The sequence below is a fragment of the Tachyglossus aculeatus genome, chromosome 4, assembly GCF_015852505.1.
Source record: "Tachyglossus aculeatus isolate mTacAcu1 chromosome 4, mTacAcu1.pri, whole genome shotgun sequence".
In the NCBI taxonomy this organism is placed as follows: domain Eukaryota; kingdom Metazoa; phylum Chordata; class Mammalia; order Monotremata; family Tachyglossidae; genus Tachyglossus; species Tachyglossus aculeatus.
Genome location: NC_052069.1, coordinates 57,462,009 through 57,482,148, shown reverse-complemented (window position 1 = coordinate 57,482,148; position 20,140 = coordinate 57,462,009). Strand labels below are relative to the sequence as shown.

The window sequence follows — 20,140 nt, the reverse complement described above, 5'->3', positions numbered from 1 at the left end:
ATGAGATTGAGGTACAGTGAGTAGGATGGTGTTAGAGGAATGAATTGAGCATGCTGGGTTGTAGTAGGAGTAATGATTATGATATTGGTTAAGTGCTTACTAAGTGCAAGCACTGTTCTAAGAACTAGAAAATCAGTGAGGTAAAATAGGAGGTACCCATGTGATTGAGTGAAAGCAATAATAAGGAATTTCTGACATGTGGAGGTGAATGGGAAACAACTAGAGGTTCTTGAGAAGTGGGGAACCACGGACTGACTTTTTTCTTTCTTTCATTCATTCAATCACATTTATTGAGCGCTTACTGTGTGCAGCGCACTGTACTAAGCACTTGGAAAGCACAGTTCAGCAATAGAGACAATCCCTGCTCACAGCAGGGTTACAGTCTAGAGTGGGGGAGTCAGACATCAAAACAAGTTCAGCAATAGAGACAATCCCTGCTCACAGCAGGGTTACAGTCTAGAGTGGGGGAGTCAGACATCAAAACAAGTAAACCGACATCAATATAAATAAATAGAATTATAGATGCATACATACATAGATAAGTGCTGTGAGGCAGGGAGAAGGGGGGAACTGATCCAGCCAGCAGAGTGAAATTCCAACTGGAGTGGGGAGAGACAAGAGACAGGGAGGTCAGCGATGTTGAAATATTGTATTTCAAACTCGAAGGTAGGCCCAGAGGTGGGGTGGGAGGAGAAGAGATGTGAGGCCCAGGCCCATGAGGGCTCAAGTTGAAGTCCATCCATCCATCAATCGATCAATCATGTTTATTGAACACTTAGTGTGTGCTGAGTACTGTACTAATCCATTGGAGGAATATGCTATGAGACTGTTGATAGGATCATTCCACATCAGCGCTTAGAACAGTGCTTTGCACATAGTAAGTGCTTAATAAATGCCATTATTATTATTAATATTATTATCTACAAGGAGTTTACAGTCTAGAAGGAGCCGATGTCAGTTCTCTAACAGAACTGTGGGTTTACAGATGGGTCGTGGCCACCCTCTTCCTCCAGCCTACCTTTGCAGATCAAGTGCCTGGTTAGCTTGTTTGAACGATTGGGCTTTTAATGTCAGGCAGTCCTTGTGTTAAGATGGTTCCTGTTATGACCAAAGACACTTGGAAGAGTTTAAAATCATATTCTTAGTTTCACTAACTCAATGCATTGGTTTTGATTTTACAACACCAGCACTGGGTGTGCTGGTGGTGCTGGGGGTGCCTGGGAACAATAAGGAAACACTTTAGAAGCCACAGTAGGGGTGAGAAGAGGAGATCGATCTTAAAGAGGCGAGGGAAAAATTCAGAAAAGTTAGGGACCAGGCTGGGGTGGGTGTTAACTGATTATAAGGCAGTGTCACCAGGAGGATTGATGGATCCATTTTACTTTCACTGAAGTACAAAATCAGCTGCTTGATGGTAGACCCTCTCTGACAATATAAATCAAATATTGTAGCTGTCCTACTCATCATCTATAGGTGATATGGTTCACAATTCTGGCTATTTTGGTAAATAATGGATTGACCGACTTCGGTTCAGAAACGAATCCCCACTGACTACTGTATTCCTGTGAGAAAACTAGTTTTGATTTATAAGGTTTTGATTTAAGATGCAATTTTCCAGGAACAGAAGGGGTCAAAAAATGGCTTCTTGAACTACACTTTTTTTAACTCTCTTCTTTTTTTTCTCTAAATGTCTCTTGCTGTTTCTCTTGTCAGTCATTATTTTCTAAGTGCCCATACTGTGCAGAACACCCTACCAATCCCTGCAGAGAGGCACAGAAAGAAGTCACAGACCCAGATATGGGGCTTAATTTTGAATCTAAATCAAATAGTATATTCAGGAAGGTGTAATAAAAAGTGCTTTGAGAATGCCGAGTATCAGTAGGTGATATTTATTGAGCACCTACTCAGTGCAATGCACTGTTGAAGGCACTTGGGAAAATACAACAGAGACAAAACACATTAGGAACTTACTATGGCATGTTAAGACTGTGAGACCAGTATGAGAAAGAGCAATGTTTTACTGTGAGTAGGTCACTGAAATTTGGTTTCCATTTTAAAATGGGCTATTGCTTCAGAAGAATGTCACCTGCAGACTGAAGGAGACAGAGATCAGAGCCTGACCTCCCTATCCTGCCTATTTCCCATCTTAACTTCCTGTAATGTCCTCCATGACATTCCCCTGTCCAAACCCAGGTCTAAGGCAGGGAGGATCTGGCTGGGGATGGGGATATATTTTTAGAAGACCTTGTAATGGAGTGGGATGAAGTGATACAGTGAGATAGCAGTTGCAATGGTAGTGTTTATTGAGCTTCCACTTGGTATGTTACACTATACCAGGTGCTTGGGGAATCCAGAATAAAATGACATGCTTCCTGCCCACAGCAAGTTTACATTCTAACAGGTGAGACAAACAAAAAAATATTTACAACTGGAGCGGACAAAAACGAGGACATAAATATAGGTGGGTGCTGGGACAGGTAAAAATAAATTCATAAATACTAGAGTCGGGTGTTGGAATTACATGCCTCAAGGAGCTGGGAGAGTAATTGGCTTGTTGAAAGAGGAGGGATTTTAGGAAGGCTTAGAATATGGAGAGACCTATGACCTGTCTGATGTAGGGAGGGAGGGAATTCCAAGTAGGGGAACAGCATGAAGGGAATCAGTGTGAGTCGAGAAGGTTGGCTCAGGAGGAAAGAAGGCAGCAGAGTTGGAGAATGGAGAGTGAAAAGAACAGATAGGTAAGATGGGGCATGATGGTAAAGAGGCTTGTGATGATTGCAAGGAGTTTCATTCATTGATTCATCATATTTATTGAGTGCTTACTGCATGCAGAGCACTGTTCTAAGCACTTGGGAGAGCACAATACAACCATAAACAGACACATTCCCTGCACTCAACAAGCTTACTGTCTAGAAGTGGGGAGACAGACATTAATTTAAATAAAGAAATTATAGATCTGAACAAAAGTGCTGTGGGGCTGGGATGGGGGAAGAGCAAAAGGAGCAAGTCAGGGTAATGCAGAAGGGAGTGGAGAAGAGGAAAAGGGGCTTTGCCAGGGAAGGTCTCTTGAAGGACATGTTCACTCATTCAATCGTATTTATTGAGCACTTACTGTATGCAGAGCACTGTACTATGCACTTGGGAAGTAGAAATTGACGACTTATAGAGACGGTCCCTACCCAACAATGGGCTCATAGACTTGAAGGGGGAGACAGACAACAAAACAAAACATGCAGATAGGTATCAATACCATCAGAAGTAATAGAATTATAGGTATATACACATCATTAATCAAATGAATAGCGTAATAAATCTGTACAAATGTACACAAGTGCGGTAGTGAGAGGAAGGGGGTAGGGCGGGGGGGGCGATGGGGAGGAGAGGAAAAGGGGGGGCTCAGTTTGGGAAGGCCTTCTGGAGGAGGTGAGCTCTTAGTTGGGCTTGGAAAGGAGGAAGAGAGCTAGTTTGGTGGATGTGTGGAGGGAGAGCATTCCAGGCCAGGGGAATGACCTGGGCCAGGGGTTGATGGTGGGACAGGCGAGAACGAGGCACATTGAGGAGGTTAGCAGCAGTGGAGCAGAGTCGGCAAGCTGGGCTATAGAAGGAGAGAAGGGAGATGAGGTAAGAGGGGGCAAGGTGATGGAGAGCTTTGAAGCCGAGAGTGAGGAGTTTTTGCTTCATTCGAAGGTTGATAGGCAACCACTGGAGATTTTTGAGGAGGGGCGTGACATGCCCAGAGAGTTTCTGTAGAAAGATATTCTGAGCAGCAGAGTGAGGTATAGACTGAAGCAGGGAATTCCTTCAAGAAGGAATCTGCCTTCAATAAGACTTTAAAGAGGGGGAAAGTAATTGTCTGTCAGATTTGAAGAGGGAGAGTATTTCAGGCCAGAGACAGGAGCTGGACGAGGGGTCGGCCTTGAGATAGGTGAGATTGAGGCACAATGAGGAGGTTAGCATGAGAGGAGCAAAGTGAGTGGGCTGGGTTGTAGCAGGAGTGTAGTATGCTGAGGTAGGAGGAAGCAATGTGGTTGAGTGCTTTGAAGACAATGATGAGGAGTTTTTGTTTGATGTGGAGGTGGAAGGTCCATCACTGGAGTTTTTTGAGGAGTGTAGTGACATGTCCTGAGAGTTTCTGTAGAAAAAGGATCCGTGCAGTTGAGTGAAGTATGGACTGGAGTGGGGAGAGACAGGAGGCTGGGAGGTCAGCAAGGAGGCTGATGAAGTAATCCAGGCCTGATAAGATAAGTGTATTAACAGAGTAGCAGTTTGGATGGAGTGGAAAGGGCGGATTATAGTGACGTGGTTAAGGTGGGGTATGGACAGAATTTGGTGATGGATTGAATATGTGGGTTGAATGAGAGAGAGGAGCCAAGGAGAACACCGAGTTTATGGGCTTGTCAAAAAGGGAGGACGGTGGTGTCGTCTACAGACGTGATGGGAAAGTCACGGGGAGGACAGGGTTTGCATGGGACGGCAAGGAGTTCCTTTTTGTCAAGTTAAGCTTGAGGTGATGGGGTGACATCCAAGTAGAGAAGTCTTGAAGGCAAGAGGAAATGTGAAGCAGCAGGAGGGCGAGAGATTTGGGCTGGAGATGTAGATTTGGGTAACATCCGCACAGAGGTGATAGTTGAAGCCATGAGCACGAATGAGTTCTCCAAGGGCATGGGGGTAGATAGAGAATCGAAGGGGATCGAGGAGAGATACAGAAAGCCAGTAGACCATTTTGAGAAGAGGAGAAATGAGGGCCAAGTGACACTCTGCACATCAGGATGTAGTTTAGATGGGAGGGCGAAGAGCCTGAAGGCTGGGTGACCAACGAGGCTGATGCAAAAGTCTAGCTGAGGGAAGACTAGAGTTTGTACCAGAGTGGAAGCAGGAATGTGCTTTTCGCCCACACTTTCTTGTAGTCCTAACACCCCCTGACCACCACCCTGCTTCAGAAGGTGTGGCCACCGCTGACACCTTTGGAATGTTCCATTTTTCCTTTTTATGCTAAAGCCAACAGAAAGATCTCTCCTTCAAGTGTATGTGAAAGAAGTAGAAATTCAGACAGGGACCAAATGAGACAGACACTCTCTGTCTCTGTCTCTCTCTCCCTCTCTCTCTCCCTCTCTCACTCAGACCTTCACACCCGCACAAACTCATATAGGAACTAAGGCAGACATCCTTGCTGCAGAGCAGAGCAGGAACTGTAGAAGGTAAATAAAACACCAGCCTGGAACTACTGCCCACACTCCCACAGCTGTTGGCTGCCCGGAATCCTGGAGTGGAGTTTACAGGAGGAGCCACAAAATCCAGGGAGCCAAAGGCTGTAGGGGAAAAGGTGGTGGCTGCTATACCGAGAAGAGGTTTCCTGTACTTTTTCCTGCTGCCCCAGCTCTGCTCAGAGCTAAGGGTGTTCCTTGAAAAGTGGGTGAGTGTGCATATCAGTTTGGGAGTGTGGGTCTGTCTCTGGCCCACCCTGCCGTCCCTCAATTGATGGAAGGTCGTGGAGGTGATAATTATTCCTGTTCCCCTACGGTAGATGGGTGGTGACCCAACCCACCTTCGCTGCCTAAAAGTACCTGTTGTGCACATAGTAAGCTCTCAGTAAATGCTATTGAATGAACTGGGGCTGTGAAGAAGGTTATAATGATTCCTATTCCTCCGCTTTCCGCACCCCTACCTCAGGGAGGTATTAACTGAATAATAATAATAATGATGATGAATGTATTTGTTGGCTACTTACTATGTGCCAAGCACTGTTCTAGGCACCGGGTAAATACAAGGTAATCAGGTTGTCCCACGTGGAGCTCACAGTCTCAATCCCCATTTTACAGATGAGGGAACTGAAGCACAGAGAAGTGAAGTGACTTACCCAAGGGCACGGAGCAGACGAGTGGCGGAACTGGGATTAGAACCCATGACCTCTGTCTCCAAAGCCCGTGCTCTTGCCACTCGGCCAAACCTCCCTCACCTTGTGATCTCCCCAGCGCTTAGGACAGTGCTTTGTACATAGTAAGCGCTTAACAATTGCCAATATTATAGACACAGCGTGGCTCAGTGGAAAGAGCATGGGCTTTGGAGTCAGAGGTCATGGGTGCAAATCTTGGCTATGCCACTTGTCATCTGTGTGACTTTGGACAAGTCACTTAACTTCTCTATGCCTGTTACCTCATCTGTAAAATGGGGGTGAAGACTGTGAGCCCTCCGTGGGACAACCTGATCACCTTCATTCATTCATTCATTCATTCAATCGTATTTATTGAGCGCTTACTGTGTGCAGAGCACTGTACTAAGCGCTTGGGAAGTACAAGTTGGCAACATATAGAGACGGTCCCTACCCAACAGTGGGCTCACAGTCTAGAAGGGGGAGACAGAGAACAAAACAAAACATATTAACAAAATAAAATAATTAGAATAAATATGTATAAATAAAATAAATGAATAAATAGAGTAATAAATACATACAAACATATATACAGGTGCTGTGGGGAGGGGAAGGAGGTAAGGCGGGGGAATTGGGAGGGGGAGGAGGGGGAGAGGAAGGAGGGGGCTCAGTCTGGGAAGGCCTCCTGGAGGAGGTGAGCTCTCAGTAGGGCCTTGAAGGGAGGAAGAGAGCTAGCTTGGTGGATGTGGGGAGGGAGGGCATTCCAGGCCTGGGGGATGATGTGGGCTGGGGGTCGACGGCGGGACAGGCGAGAACGAGGCACAGTGAGGAGATTAGCGGCAGAGAGCGGAGGGTGCGGGCTGGGCTGGAGAAGGAGAGAAGGGAGGAGAGGTAGGAGGGGGCGAGGTGATGCACAGCCTTGAAGCCGAGGGTGAGGAGTTTCTGCCTGATGCATAGGTTGGTAGCCACTGGAGATTTTTGAGGAGAGTAAAATGCCCAGAGCGTTTCTGGACAAAGACAATCCAGGCAGCCGTGTGAAGTATGGATTGAAGTGGGGAGAGACAAGAGGATGGGAGATCGGAGAGAAGGCTGATGCAGTAGTCCAGACGGGATAGGATGAGAGCTTGAACGAGCAGGGTAGCTGTTTGGATGGAGAGGAAAGGGCGGATCTTGGCAATGTTGAGGAGCTGAGACCGGCAGGTTTTGGTAACGGCTTGGATGTGAGGGGTGAACGAAAGAGCGGAGTCGAGGATGACACCAAGTTTGCGGGCCTGTGAGACGGGAAGGATGGTAGTGCCGTCAACAGTGATGGGAAAGTCAGGGAGAGGGCAGGGTTTGGGAGGGAAGACAAGGAGTTCAGTCTTGGACATGTTGAGTTTTAGGTGGCGGGCAGACATCCAGATGGACATGTCCTGAAGACAGGAGTAGATGCGAGCCTGGAGGGAGGGGAAGAGAGCAGGGCCAGAGATGTAGATTTCGGTGTCGTCAGCGTAGAGATGATAGTTGAAGCCGTGGGAGCGAATGAGGTCACCAAGGGAGTGAGTGTAGATCGAGAACAGAAGGGGGCCAAGCACTGAACCTTGGGGAACCCCCACAGTAAGGGGATGGGAGGGGGAGGAGGAGCCTGCAAAAGAGACTGAGAAAGAACGACTGCAGAGATAAGAGGAGAACCAGGAGAGGACGGAGTCAGTGAAGCCAAGGTTGGATAGCGTGTTCAGGAGAAGAGAGTGGCCCACAGTGTCGAAGGCAGCTGAGAGGTCGAGGAGGATTAGGACAGAGTAGGAGCCGTTGGATTTGGCAAGCAGGAGGTCATTGGTGACCTTTGAGAGGGCAGTTTCCGTGGAATGTAGGGGACGGAAGCCAGACTGGAGGGGGTCGAGGAGAGAGTTGTTGTTGAGGAATTCAAGGCAGCGTGTGTAGATGACTCGTTCAAGGAGTTTGGAAAGGAATGGTAGGAGGGAGATGGGGCGATAACTAGAAGGTGAGGTGGGGTCAAGAGAGGGTTTTTTTAGGCTGGGAGAGACATGGGCATGTTTGAAGGCAGAGGGCAAGGAACCAGTGGAGGGTGAGCGGCTGAAGATGGCTGTTAAGGCGGGGAGAAGGGACAGGGCGAGAGATTTCATGAGATGAGAGGGAATGGGGTCAGAAGCACAGGTGACCAGAGTAGCATTTGAGACGAGGGAGGAGGGCTCCTCTGAGGATATGGTTGGGAAGGATTGGAGAGTAGCAGAGAGTGTTGAGAGCCGGGGGGTTGGAGAAGGGGGTGTGTGACATAGTAAGCGCTTAATAAATGCCATTATTAATTAATTCATTCATTCATTCATATTGATTGAGCACCTACTGTGCTCAAAGCTCTGTGCTAAGCGCTTGGAAAGTAGAGAAGCAGTGTGGCCCAATGGAAAGAGCACGGGCTGTGGAGTCAGAGGTCATGGGTTCAAATTGCGGCTCCGCCAATTGTCAGCTGTGTGTCCTTGGGCAAGTCACTTAACTTCTCTGTGCCTCAGTTCCCTCATCTGTAAAATGAGGTTGAAGACTGTGAGCCCTCCCAGGGTACAACCTGATCACCTTGTAACCTCCCCAGCGCTTACAACAGTGCTTTGCACATAGTAAGCACTTAACAAATGCCATTACTACTACTACAATTCAGCAATAAAGAGAGAAGGTCCCTCCCCAACCCCGGGCTCACAGTCTCCTCCTCCTCCTCCTCATTAATTAATTCATTCAATCGTATTTATTGAGCGTTTCCTGTGCGCAGAGCCCTGTGCTAAGCGCTCGAGAAGTAAAACTCAGCAATAGGGATGGTCCCTCCCCAAACCCAGGCTCACAGTCTCCTCCTCCTCCTTCATTAATTAATTCATTCAATCGTATTGATTGAGCGGAGCAGCGTGGCTTAGTGGAAAGAGCCCGTGGGTGGTCGTGGGTTCTAATCCCGCTCCACCACTTGTCAGCTGTGTGACTTTGGGCAAGTCACTTCACTTCTCTGGGCCTTATTTCCCTCATCTGTAAAATGGGGATGAAGCCTGTGAACCCTATGTGGGACAACTTGATTACCTTGTAGCTACTCCAGCGCTTAGAACAGTGCTTTGCACATAGTATGCGCTTAACAAATGCCATCATCGTTGTTATTATTCCTGTGCACAGAGCCCTGTGCTAAGCGCTTGGGAAGTACAATTCAGCAATAAAGAGAGCCGGTCCCTCCCCAACCCCGGGCTCACAGTCATTCATTCATTCAATCGTATTAATTGAGCGCTTACTGTGTGCAGAGCACTGTACTAAGCGCTTGGGAAGTCCTCCTCCTCCTCCTCATTAATTCATTTATTCAATCGTATTGATGGAGCGCTTCCTGTGCGCAGAGCCCTGTGCTAAGCGCTTGGGAAGTACAATTCAGAGTGCTTTGCACGGAGTAAGCGCTTAATAAATGCCATTATTATTACTATAGGGACGGTCCCTCTCCAACCCCGGGCTCGGAATCTCCTCTCCCTCCTCCTCATTCATTCATTCAGTCGTATTGATTGAGCGCTTCCTGTGCGCAGAGCCCTGTGCTAAGCGCTTGGGAAGTACAATTCAGCAATGGGGACGGTCCCAGTGGAAAGAGCACGGGCTTTGGAGTCAGAGGTCATGGGTTCAAATCCCGACTCCTCCAACTGTCAGCTGTGTGACTTTGGGCAAGTCACCTAACTTCTCTGGACCTCAGTTCCCTCATCTGTAAAATAGGGATGAAGACTGTGAGCCCCCCGTGGGACAACCTGATCACCTTGTAACCTCCCCAGCGCTTAGAACAGTGCTGTGCACGTAGTAAGCGCTTAACAAATACCATCATTATGCAGCGCTGAGAACAGTGCTTTGCACATAGTAAGCGCTTGATAAATGTCATCATTATTACTATAACCTCGGGCTCAGAGTCTTCTCTTCCTCCTCCTCCTCATCAATCGTATTTATTGAGTGCTTACCATGCGCAGAGCACTGTACTAAGCGCTTGGGAAGTACAAATGGGCAACATATATAGACATTCCTTACCCAACAGTGGGCTCATTCCTCCTCCTCATTCATTCATCCATTCATTCAATCGTATTGATTGAGCGCTTTCCTGTGTGCAGAGCCCTGTGCTAAGCGCTTGGGAGGTACAATTCAGCAATAAGGACGGTTCCTCCCCAACCCCGGCCTCACAGTCTCCTCCTCCTCCTCCTCCTCCTCGTTCATTAATTCATTCAATCGTACTGATGGAGCGCTTCCTGTGTGCAGAGCCCTGTGCTAAGCGCTCGGGAAGTACAATTCAGCACTAAAGAGGGCCGGTCCCTCCCCACCAACGGAGGCACAGTCTCCTCCTCCTCCTCATTCATCCATTCATTCAATCGTATTGATTGAACGCTTCCTGTGCGCAAAGCCCTGTGCTAAGCGCTCGGGAAGCCCCATTCAGCACTAAAGAGAGCCGGTCCCTCCCCAACAACGGAGGCACAGTCTCCTCCTCCTCCTCCTCCTTCATTCATTCATTCAATCGTACTGATGGAGCGCTTCCTGTGCGCAGAGCCCTGTGCTAAACGCTCGGGAAGCACAATTCAGCACTAAAGAGAGCCGGTCCCTCCCCAACAACGGAGGCGTAGTCACCTCCTCTTCCTCCTCATTCATTCAGTCGTATTGATGGAGCGCTTCCTGTGCGCAGAGCCCTGTGCTAAGCGCTCGGGAAGCACAATTCAGCACTAAAGAGAGCCGGTCCCTCCCCACCAAGGGAAGTACAGTCTCCTCCTCCTCCTTCATTCATTCATTCATTCATTCATATTGATGGAGCGCTTCCTGTGCGCAGAGCCCTGTGCTAAACGCTCGGGAAGTACAATTCAGCAGTAAAGAGAGCCGGTCCCTCCCCACCAACGGAGGCACAGTCTCCTCCTCCTCCTCCTCATTCATCCATTCATTCAATCGTATTGACTGAACGCTTCCTGTGCGCAGAGCCCTGTGCTAAACGCTCGGGAAGCACAATTCAGCACTAAAGAGAGCCGGTCCCTCCCCACCAAGGGAAGTACAGTCTCCTCCTCCTCCTTCATTCATTCATTCATTCATTCATTCGTATTGATTGAGCGCTTCCTGTGCGCAGAGCCCTGTGCTAAACGCTAGGGAAGTATAATTCAGCACTAAAGAGAGCCGGTCCCTCCCCACCAAGGGAGGTACAGTCTCCTCCTCCTCCTCCTTCATTCATTCATTCATTCATTCGTATTGATGGAGCGCTTCCTGTGCGCAGAGCCCTGTGCTAAGCGCTCGGGAAGCACCATTCAGCACTAAAGAGAGCCGGGCCTTCCCCAACAACGGAGGCACAGTCTCCTCCTCCTCCTCATTCATTCAATCGTACTGATGGAGCGCATCCTGTGCGCAGAGCCCTGTGCTAAGCGCTCGGGAAGTACCATTCAGCACTAAAGAGAGCCGGTCCCTCCCCAACAACGGAGGTACAGTCTCCTCCTCCTCCTCCTCATTCATGCATTCATTCAATCGTATAGGTTGAGCGCTTCCTGTGCGCAGAGCCCTGTGCTAAACGCTCGGGAAGCCCCATTCAGCACTAAAGAGAGCCGGTCCCTCCCCAACAACGGAGGCATAGTCACCTCCTCTTCCTCCTCATTCATTCAGTCGTATTGATGGAGCGCTTCCTGTGCGCAGAGCCCTGTGCTAAGCGTTCGGGAAGTACAATTCAGCACTAAAGAGAGCCGGTCCCTCCCCAACAACGGAGGCACAGTCTCCTCCTCCTCCTCCTCCTCCTTCATCCGTTCATTCAATCGTATTGACTGAACGCTTCCTGTGCGCAAAGCCCTGTGCTAAGCGCTCGGGAAGCCCCATTCAGCACTAAAGAGAGCCGGTCCCTCCCCAACAACGGAGGCACAGTCTCCTCCTCCTCCTCATTCATTCAATCGTACTGATGGAGCGCTTCCCGTGCGCAGAGCCCTGTGCTAAGCGCTCGGGAAGCCCCATTCAGCACTAAAGAGAGCCGGTCCCTCCCCACCAACGGAGGCACAGTCTCCTCCTCCTCCTCATTCATCCATTCATTCAATCGTATTGATTGTGCGCTTCCTGTGCGCAGAGCCCTGTGCTAAACGCTCGGGAAGCACAATTCAGCACTAAAGAGAGCCGGTCCTTCCTCAACAACGGAGGCACAGTCTCCTCCTCCTCCTCCTCCTCATTCATTCAATCGTATTGATGGAGCGCTTCCCGTGCGCAGAGCCCTGTGCTAAGCGCTCGGGAACTACCATTCAGCACTAAAGAGAGCCGGCCCCTCCCCAACAACGGAGGCACAGTCTCCTCCTCCTCCTCCTCATTAATTAATCCATTCAATCATACCGATTGAGCGCTTCCTGTGCACACAGCCCTGTGCTAAGCGCTTGGGAAATGCAACTCAGCAATAGGGCCGGTCCCTCCCCAACCCCGGGCTCACAATCTCCTCCTCCTCCTTCATTCATTCATTCAATCGTATTGATGGAGCGCTTCCTGGGCGCAGAGCCCTGTGCTAAGCGCTCGGGAAGCACAATTCAGCACTAAAAGAGAGCCGGTCCCTCCCCAACAACGGAGGCACAGTCTCCTCCTCCTCCTCCTTCATTCGTTCATTCATTCATTCATTCGTATGGATTGAGCGCTTCCTGTGCGCAGAGCCCTGTGCTAAGCGCTCGGGAAGCACAATTCAGCACTGAAGAGAACCGGTCCTTCCCCAACAACGGAGGCACAGTATCCTCCTCCTCCTCATTCATTCAATCGTACTGATGGAGCGCTTCCCGTGCGCAGAGCCCTGTGCTAAACGCTCGGGAAGCCCCATTCAGCACTAAAGAGAGCCGGTCCCTCCCCACCAACGGAGGCACAGTCTCCTCCTCCTCCTCCTCCTTCATTCATTCATTCAATCGTATTGATGGAGCGCTTCCCGTGCGCAGAGCCCTGTGCTAAGCGCTCGGGAAGTACCATTCAGCAGTAAAGAGAGCCGGTCCCTCCCCCAACAACGGAGGTACAGTCTCCTCCTCCTCCTCCTCCTCCTTTCATTCATTCATTCATTCATTCGTATTGATTGAGCGCTTCCTGTGCGCAGAGCCCTGTGCTAAACGCTCGGGAAGCCCCATTCAGCACTAAAGAGAGCCGGTCCCTCCCCAACAACGGAGGCACAGTCTCCTCCTCCTCCTCATTCGTTCACTCGTACTGATGGAGCGCTTCCTGTGCGCAGAGCCCTGCGCTAAACGCTCGGGAAGCCCCATTCAGCACTAAAGAGAGCCGGTCCCTCCCCAACAACGGAGGCACAGTCTCCTCCTCCTCCTCCTCCTTCATTCATTCATTCAATCGTATTGATGGAGCGCTTCCTGTGCGCAGAGCCCTGTGCTAAGCGCTCGGGAAGTACCATTCAGCACTAAAGAGAACCGGTCCCTCCCCCACAACGGAGGTACAGTCTCCTCCTCCTCCTCCTCCTCCTCTCATTCATTCATTCATTCATTCGTATTGATTGAGCGCTTCCTGTGCGCAGAGCCCTGTGCTAAACGCTCGGGAAGCACAATTCAGCACTAAAGAGAGCCGGCCCTTCCCCAACAACGGAGGCACAGTCCCCTCCTCCTCCTCCTCCTTCATTCATTCATTCAATCGTACTGATGGAGCGCTATCCTGTGCGCTGTGCTAAGCGCTCGGGAAGTACCATTCAGCAGTAAAGAGGGGCGGCCCCCTTCTGGTCTGGTCCCTCCTCCCACCCCCCCTTCCCTCCTCTCTGGGAATTCGGGGCGGGGGGGGGGGGGGGACCTGGGAGAAGGGGGTGGGATTGGCGAGGGAAAGGGGGAGGGGTGTCCCTGCCGCCTTCCCTCCCTCCTTCCCGGTCTCCTTCCCTCCCTGCCGGCCCTGTGACTTCGGGGGAGGGGGCGATGGGGCGGGGGGACGCGTAGGGCGCTGAGCCTTGGGATTAAAGCCCTGCACCCGCCCTCAGTGCGAGCGCGCAGGGCTCGGCGGAGGGAGGACGCGGCGGAGGAGCCCCCCATCCTCGACACCCCCCAAAAGGAGGGCCGGGGAAGGAAGCAAGGGACCCCAACGGGGGGGAGGAAGGAAGAAAAAGCCCCCCAAGCCTTTCCGGCCGCCCCCCGGCCCGATGCCCGCCTAGCCAGCGGGGGAGGAGAAGGAGTCTCGGAGCCCCCCTCTGCGCCCCCTTCTCTCCGTGCCCCCCGACCATGGAGGCGGCCCGGCCCAGCTGGAGAACGAAGAGGGGCCCCCGCCCCGCCTACCTCGCCGCCCTCGTCGCCTCCATCTGCATCCTCCGAGCGGCCCGGGTCACGGGAGGTGAGACGGAGGGATGGGGCGGGGAATCAATCAATCAATCAATCAATCGATCGATCAATCGTATTTATTGAGCGCTTACTATGTGCAGGGCACTGGACTGAGCGCTCGGGAAGGACAGGTTGGCAATACGTAGAGACGGTCCCTATCAATCAATCAATCGTATTTATTGAGCGCATACTATGGGCAGAGCACTGTACTAAGCGCTTGGGAAGTACGGGGAACAAAACCAAACGTACCAACAAAATAAAATAAATAGGATAGAAATGTACAAGCGAAATAAATAAATAGGGAAGGGGCAGGGATGGGGCAGGGGGACGAGCTCCCCCTCCACCTCGAACCCAGGGCCCGGCCCGGCAGGCAGAGCACGGGGGCGTCAGGCCTCCCCATTCATCCGGCGCTTAGTAGGGGCGAAACACTGCGCTAAACGCCCGGAAAGGACTATCCGGCAACTCCGCTTCTCTGCCCCGTGACTCCGGCCGAGTCGCTTCTCTGGGCATCTCCCCTTGTAGATTCACAGGTCAATCAATCAATCAATCGTATTGAAGTTTTGTTTGTTTTGTTTAATGGCATTTATTAAGCACTTACTACGTGCAAAGCACTGTTCTAAGCGCTGGGGAGGTTACAAGGTGATCGGGTTGTCCCACGGGGGGCTCACAGTTTTAATTCTCATTTTACAGATGAGGGAACTGAGGCACAGAGAAGTGAAGTGACTGGCCCGAAGTCACACGGCTGACAAGTGGAGGAGCCGAGATTTGAACCCATGACCTCTGACTCCAAAGCCCGGGCTCTTTCCACTGAGCCATGCTGCTTCCTAACAAGTTTTGTTGCTTGTCTCCCCCTTCTAGACTGTGAGCCCGCTGTTGGGTAGGGACCGTCTCTGTATGTTGCCAACTTGGACTTCCCAAGCGCTTATTCCAGCGCTCTGCACACAGTAAGCGCTCAGTAAATACACAGGGATGAATGAATGAATTTCTTGAGCGCTTACTGTGTGCAGAGCGCTGGAATAAGCGCTTGGGAAGTCCAAGTTGGCAACACGTAGAGACGGTCCCTACCCAACAGTGGGCTCACTGTGAAGTCTAGAAGGCAACTACGCTTCTCTGCCCCGTGACTCCGGCCAAGTCGCTTCTCTGGGCAGATCCCCTTCAATCAATCAATCAATCAATCAATCAATCAATCGTATTAAATGAGAGCTTACTGTGCACAGAGCACTGTGCTAAGCGCTTGGAAAGTACAAGTTGCCAACATAGAGAGATGGTCCCTACCAATCCATTCATTCAATCGTATTTATTGAGCGCTTACTGTGCACAGAGCACTGTGCTAAGCGCTTGGGAAGTACAAGTTGCCAACATATAGAGACGGTCCCTACCAATCCATTCATTCAATCGTATTTATTGAGTGCTTACTGTGCGCAGAGCACTGTGCTAAGCGCTTGGGAAGTACAAGTTGCCAACGTACAGAGACGGCCCCTAACCAACAGTGGGCTCACAGTCTAGAAGACTGTCAGGTGTGTGACTTTGGGCAAGTCACTTCACTTCTCTGGGCCTCAGTTACCTCATCTGTAAAATGGGGATTAAGACTGTGAGCCCCCCCATGAGACAATCTGATCACCTTGTAACCTCCCCAGCATTTACTACAGTGCTTTGCACATAGTAAGCGCTTAATAAATGCCATTATTATTATTATTATTAGTAGTAGTAGTAGTAGTAGTAGTATTCAACTGCGAACCCATTGTTGGCTAGGCACCGTCTCTGTTGTCCAATTTTACCTTCCCAGCGCTTAGGACAGTGCTCTGCATACAGTAAGCTCTCATTAAATCCGAAGGAATGAAGGAGCTGGGCCTCCATCTAGCCCCCGTTCTGCCTCTGGCCTGGAGTGCCCTCCCTCCTCAAAAACTCTGAGCCCCTTGTTGGGTAGGGATTGTCTCTGTTGCCGAATGTACATTTCCAGCACTTAGTCCAGTGCTTTGCACACGGTAAGCACTCGATAAATACGATGGAAGGAATGAATAAATGGGCCTCAGTTTCCTCCTCTGTAAAATGGGAATTGAGACAGGGAGCCCCACGTGGGACAACCACCGTTGCCTGTTTACTCGTTTTGATGTCTGTCTCCCAGCCCTCCTCTAGATTGGAAACCCGGTGTGGGCAGGGGTTACCTCTCTTTTTATTGCTGAATTTGTACTTTCCAAGAGCTTAGTGATCTGCACCCAGTGAGCGCTCAGTAAAGACGATTGGGTGAATGAATGAACGAATGACCTTGTATCTCCCCCAGGGCTTAGAACGGTGCTTGACTCGTAGTAAATGCTTAACAAATACTATTATTGTTATTATTGCCCCGTTGAGGTAGAAATAGGGGTTAGGGGTGGGGGGTGGGTGGCCGGGAAAGAGGTAGAGGGGAGGACGGATGTTGGAGGAAGAGATGCCTTAGGGCCGTGAGCCCACTGTTGGGTAGGGACTGTGTCTATATGTTGCCAATTTGTACTTCCCAAGCGCTTAGTACAGTGCTCTGCACACAGTAAGTGCTCAATAAATACGATTGATTGATTAGGGCCCGGCCAGACCCTATTAGCCCGGTGGTCTAGCATGCTGGCCCCCACAAGCCCTCTGGGGTTGGGCACAGCAAAGGTCCAGACCTCAGGGGGGCCAGGGCAACTAGACTAGGAGATTATCACAGCTGCAGTGCCTGGACCACCATTAATGTGTTGTTATTCTGCAGGTTTCTTCAGGTTCATGAGGATGACAATTTAAAAGCATCTCCCCCCCCCCACCCCAAACACACATACAAGCCCAGATCTATTGCCACAGTGCAAACCCCAATTTGAAACTTTGAGGAAAAAGTTTACCAAGTCTGTCAGAGAGCAGATGACTCAGATGCTGGTGATTCTGGGGGGCTTCGGGAGAATCAGGAGTTGGAGGGGGTCGCCCAGAAAACTTGGTAGCCTCTTTTGGACGTTTTTAATAGGGAGGTGTATCAGGGCAGGCGTTTTGGAAAGGACTGAAAAGTTTGATGGGGTCTGAGACAGAATTATCTCCCCTTCCCCCCATCCTCCATCTCTCCCCCTACAGCAGGCCCATCCCTCACCCCATAACACAGACGTTCACTTTTCCTGATCCCGCTTCCCGCAGGTTAGAGGAGAAGGAATGAAATTCCCTTTGCAATTGGGGTTGGGGGGAGGAGGCGGAGACAGAGGGGTGGGGAAGGGGAGGGGAGCTCCTCAGGCTCCTACGTGGCACGACTGAGAATTTATTGACAGGAGCTGCCCCGGCCCCTTGAGTCCTGACAGCTCGAAGGGCGGAAAAGGAGGGATGGCCGGCCTGCTCCGTTGGGCGTTGGAGGACCCCGTCATCAGGATGCAGGATTTAGGGGGCAAGGGAGGGTGACCACCAAAGCTGGCAGTCCAGAGACGTATGCGAATAGGTTTGGGGATGGATTCCTTTCCAGGAATGCTTAAAAACCGGCTCCTGGCGTCTACCCACTCGGTGGCATTGTGCTCTGCGCACAGTAAGCGCTCAATAAATAGCACTGATGGGGTGGTTGCCGGATTGACCCCGGGGAAGGGAGAAAGATGGGATTCTGAGGGTTGGGTGGGAGCTGTAGAAAGGATCCAGCAGGAGGTCCCGGTTTGAACAGCAGCAGCACGCTCCCGCAGAGATAATAATAATAATAATGATGATAGTAACAATAATGGTATTTGATAAGCACTTACTATGTTCTAAGCGCTGGGGCAGATACAAGATAAGCAGGAGGTCCTGCGTGGGGCTCCCAGTCTTAATCCAGCGTGGCTCAGTGGAAAGAGCCCAGGTTTGGGAGTCAGAGGTAGTGGGTTCTAATCACATTTCCGCCACTTGCCAGCTGTGTGACCTTGGGCAAGTCACTTCACTTCTCTGTGCCGCAGTGACCTCATCTCTAAAATGGGAGTTAAGACTGTAAGCCCTGCGGGGGACAACCTGATGACCTTGTATCTACCCCAGCGCTTAGAACAGTGCTTGGCACAGAGTAAGCGCTTAACAAATACCATGATTATTATTAATCCCCAAGAGATCAGGACCAGACCACAGCCGGGCGTCCTACGGCTTCTCACATTTGGGTAATTATATTATTGTTGTGATTATTATGGTACTTGTTAAGCACTCACTACGTGCCAAGCACTGTTCTAAGCACTGGGGTAGATAGAAGGTCATCAGGTTGTCCCAAGTGGGGCTGACGGTTGGGCCCTGGGCTTTCGCAGGGTCGTGGGGGTCCGGCCTCATCCCGCCGGGAATGCTGACACCCGTTTTTTCCCCTTTTCAAGGAAGGGAGATAAAGCCATCCCAACGTCCAAAGGGATGCTGTCAACCGCACTCGGCCGCTCTGCTCCCTGCCGGACTGATTTACCACTGGGGATTCAGGTTTAGGAAATGGTCAAGGAGCGCTCCCCTTAACGTGATTCCACTCCAGGGATAGCGAAAGAGAATTTTTCCTTTCCTGAATTGATTGGCTCAATGGGAAAATAAGACGTTAGAGATAAGCCTTTCTCCATTTTGCTATGCCACGCAAATGTGCGGCCCAGCCAGCAACACATCTTTCAGGTCAAAGAGACTTCTGAAAAGGCAAAAACACCAGAATGTTTTCTTTGAAAATGCATTTCCACTTAAAGATTCTTGCATAACATTCTGCTATAAAAATCGGGGCAATGTATAAATGTGAGTTTCACACTTTGACTACTTTTCATTCATGCAATCGTATTTATTGAGCACGTACTGTGTGCAGAGCATTGTACTAAGCACTTGGGAAGTACAAGTTGGCAACATATAGAGATGGTCCCTACCCAACAGTGGGCTACAGTCTGGAAAGTGGGCTCACAGTCTAGATGTCTAGACTACTTGTTTGAGACTCCTATATTGGCATGTTCCTAAAAATCAGGGCAATGTATAAATATGATTTTCACATTTAGACCACTTGTTTGAGACTCCTATATGGGCATTTCCCTAAAAAACTCAGTTCTCTCATCTTTATTTTTTTTTCTGTTCAACTATTTAGTATTTACACAATGCAAATGTATTCACTGACTAGTTTTGAGATAAAGTTCACATGCTGAGTCACCGACGTAACTGAGTGCAACCAACTTTTAACTCAATATTTGAATAAAGACGAGCTTAAAAAGGCTACCCTATGTCCTTAAAGAAAAGTAACTTGGGAAAACAGAAAATCATTGGGGTGATATGGAGTTGATGCACGTTATACATTTCTAGGCTGTGAGCCCGTTGTTGGGTAGGGACTGTATATGTTGCCGATTTGTACTTCCCAAGCGCTTAGTACAGTGCTCTGTACACAGTAAGCACTCAATAAATATGATTGATTGATTTAGTACAGTGCTCTGTACACAGTACGTGCTCAGTAAATACGATTGAATGATTGAATGAATGAATTACTTTTACTAATGTTTTTTTCCTGATAATTAACCGGTTATTTAAAGTTCTTGAAGTAAGGTAGAGTGGCTGGGTGCAAAATGTCTGAATAGGATGCTTCCCAGTTATTTAAAAATAGTCTTTTAGGCAGGCTTGTTATTTTACAAAGCTTCAAAGATAAAAGAAAATAATAGCCCACTAAGGTCTCAAAAAGAAAACACTGGCTTCAGTGTCTGTTTCACCCTTGGCAAGTGGGAGTGAAAAAATAAACCAGCACTGGTTAAACTAAAGTGAACCTAGTGTGCACAGTGCTGATGCCAACCCTTGGAGTTTGAGCTCAAGACATTGGTGCAAATGAAAATATTGAAAACTTGGATCGTGGTATAAAGAGGGCCTTCTTTGGGTTATATTAATGTTCAACCCTTTTTAGTGTTTGTTCAACTTGATGGCAATTTAGAACAGTCGCTGTTTTCTGTTTCCTGGAAAAAGCCCTAATATTTCACTTAAAATTGTCTAAATTTCTCAAAATCCAAAGCAAATTTTTGTCCTTTTCGTTTTGTTTTGTGTTAACCAATCCTTCTCTGTCTCAAGTCCTCCCAGAGCACATAGAAACAGG

General features: G+C 49.6%; 1 protein-coding gene across 1 annotated transcript in view; it reads left to right on the top strand.

Annotated features, from left to right (window-relative positions):
- Nucleotides 1–13,929: 13,929 nt before the first annotated feature.
- COL11A1 (collagen type XI alpha 1 chain) overlaps nt 13,930–20,140 on the top strand; it is a 287,116-nt gene continuing 280,905 nt past the window's right edge. The window contains exon 1 of the mRNA XM_038745119.1: nt 13,930–14,140. Within this exon, the coding sequence (XP_038601047.1) occupies nt 14,032–14,140 (109 nt within the window). The 5' untranslated portion in view covers nt 13,930–14,031. The remainder of the gene's footprint in view (nt 14,141–20,140) is intronic.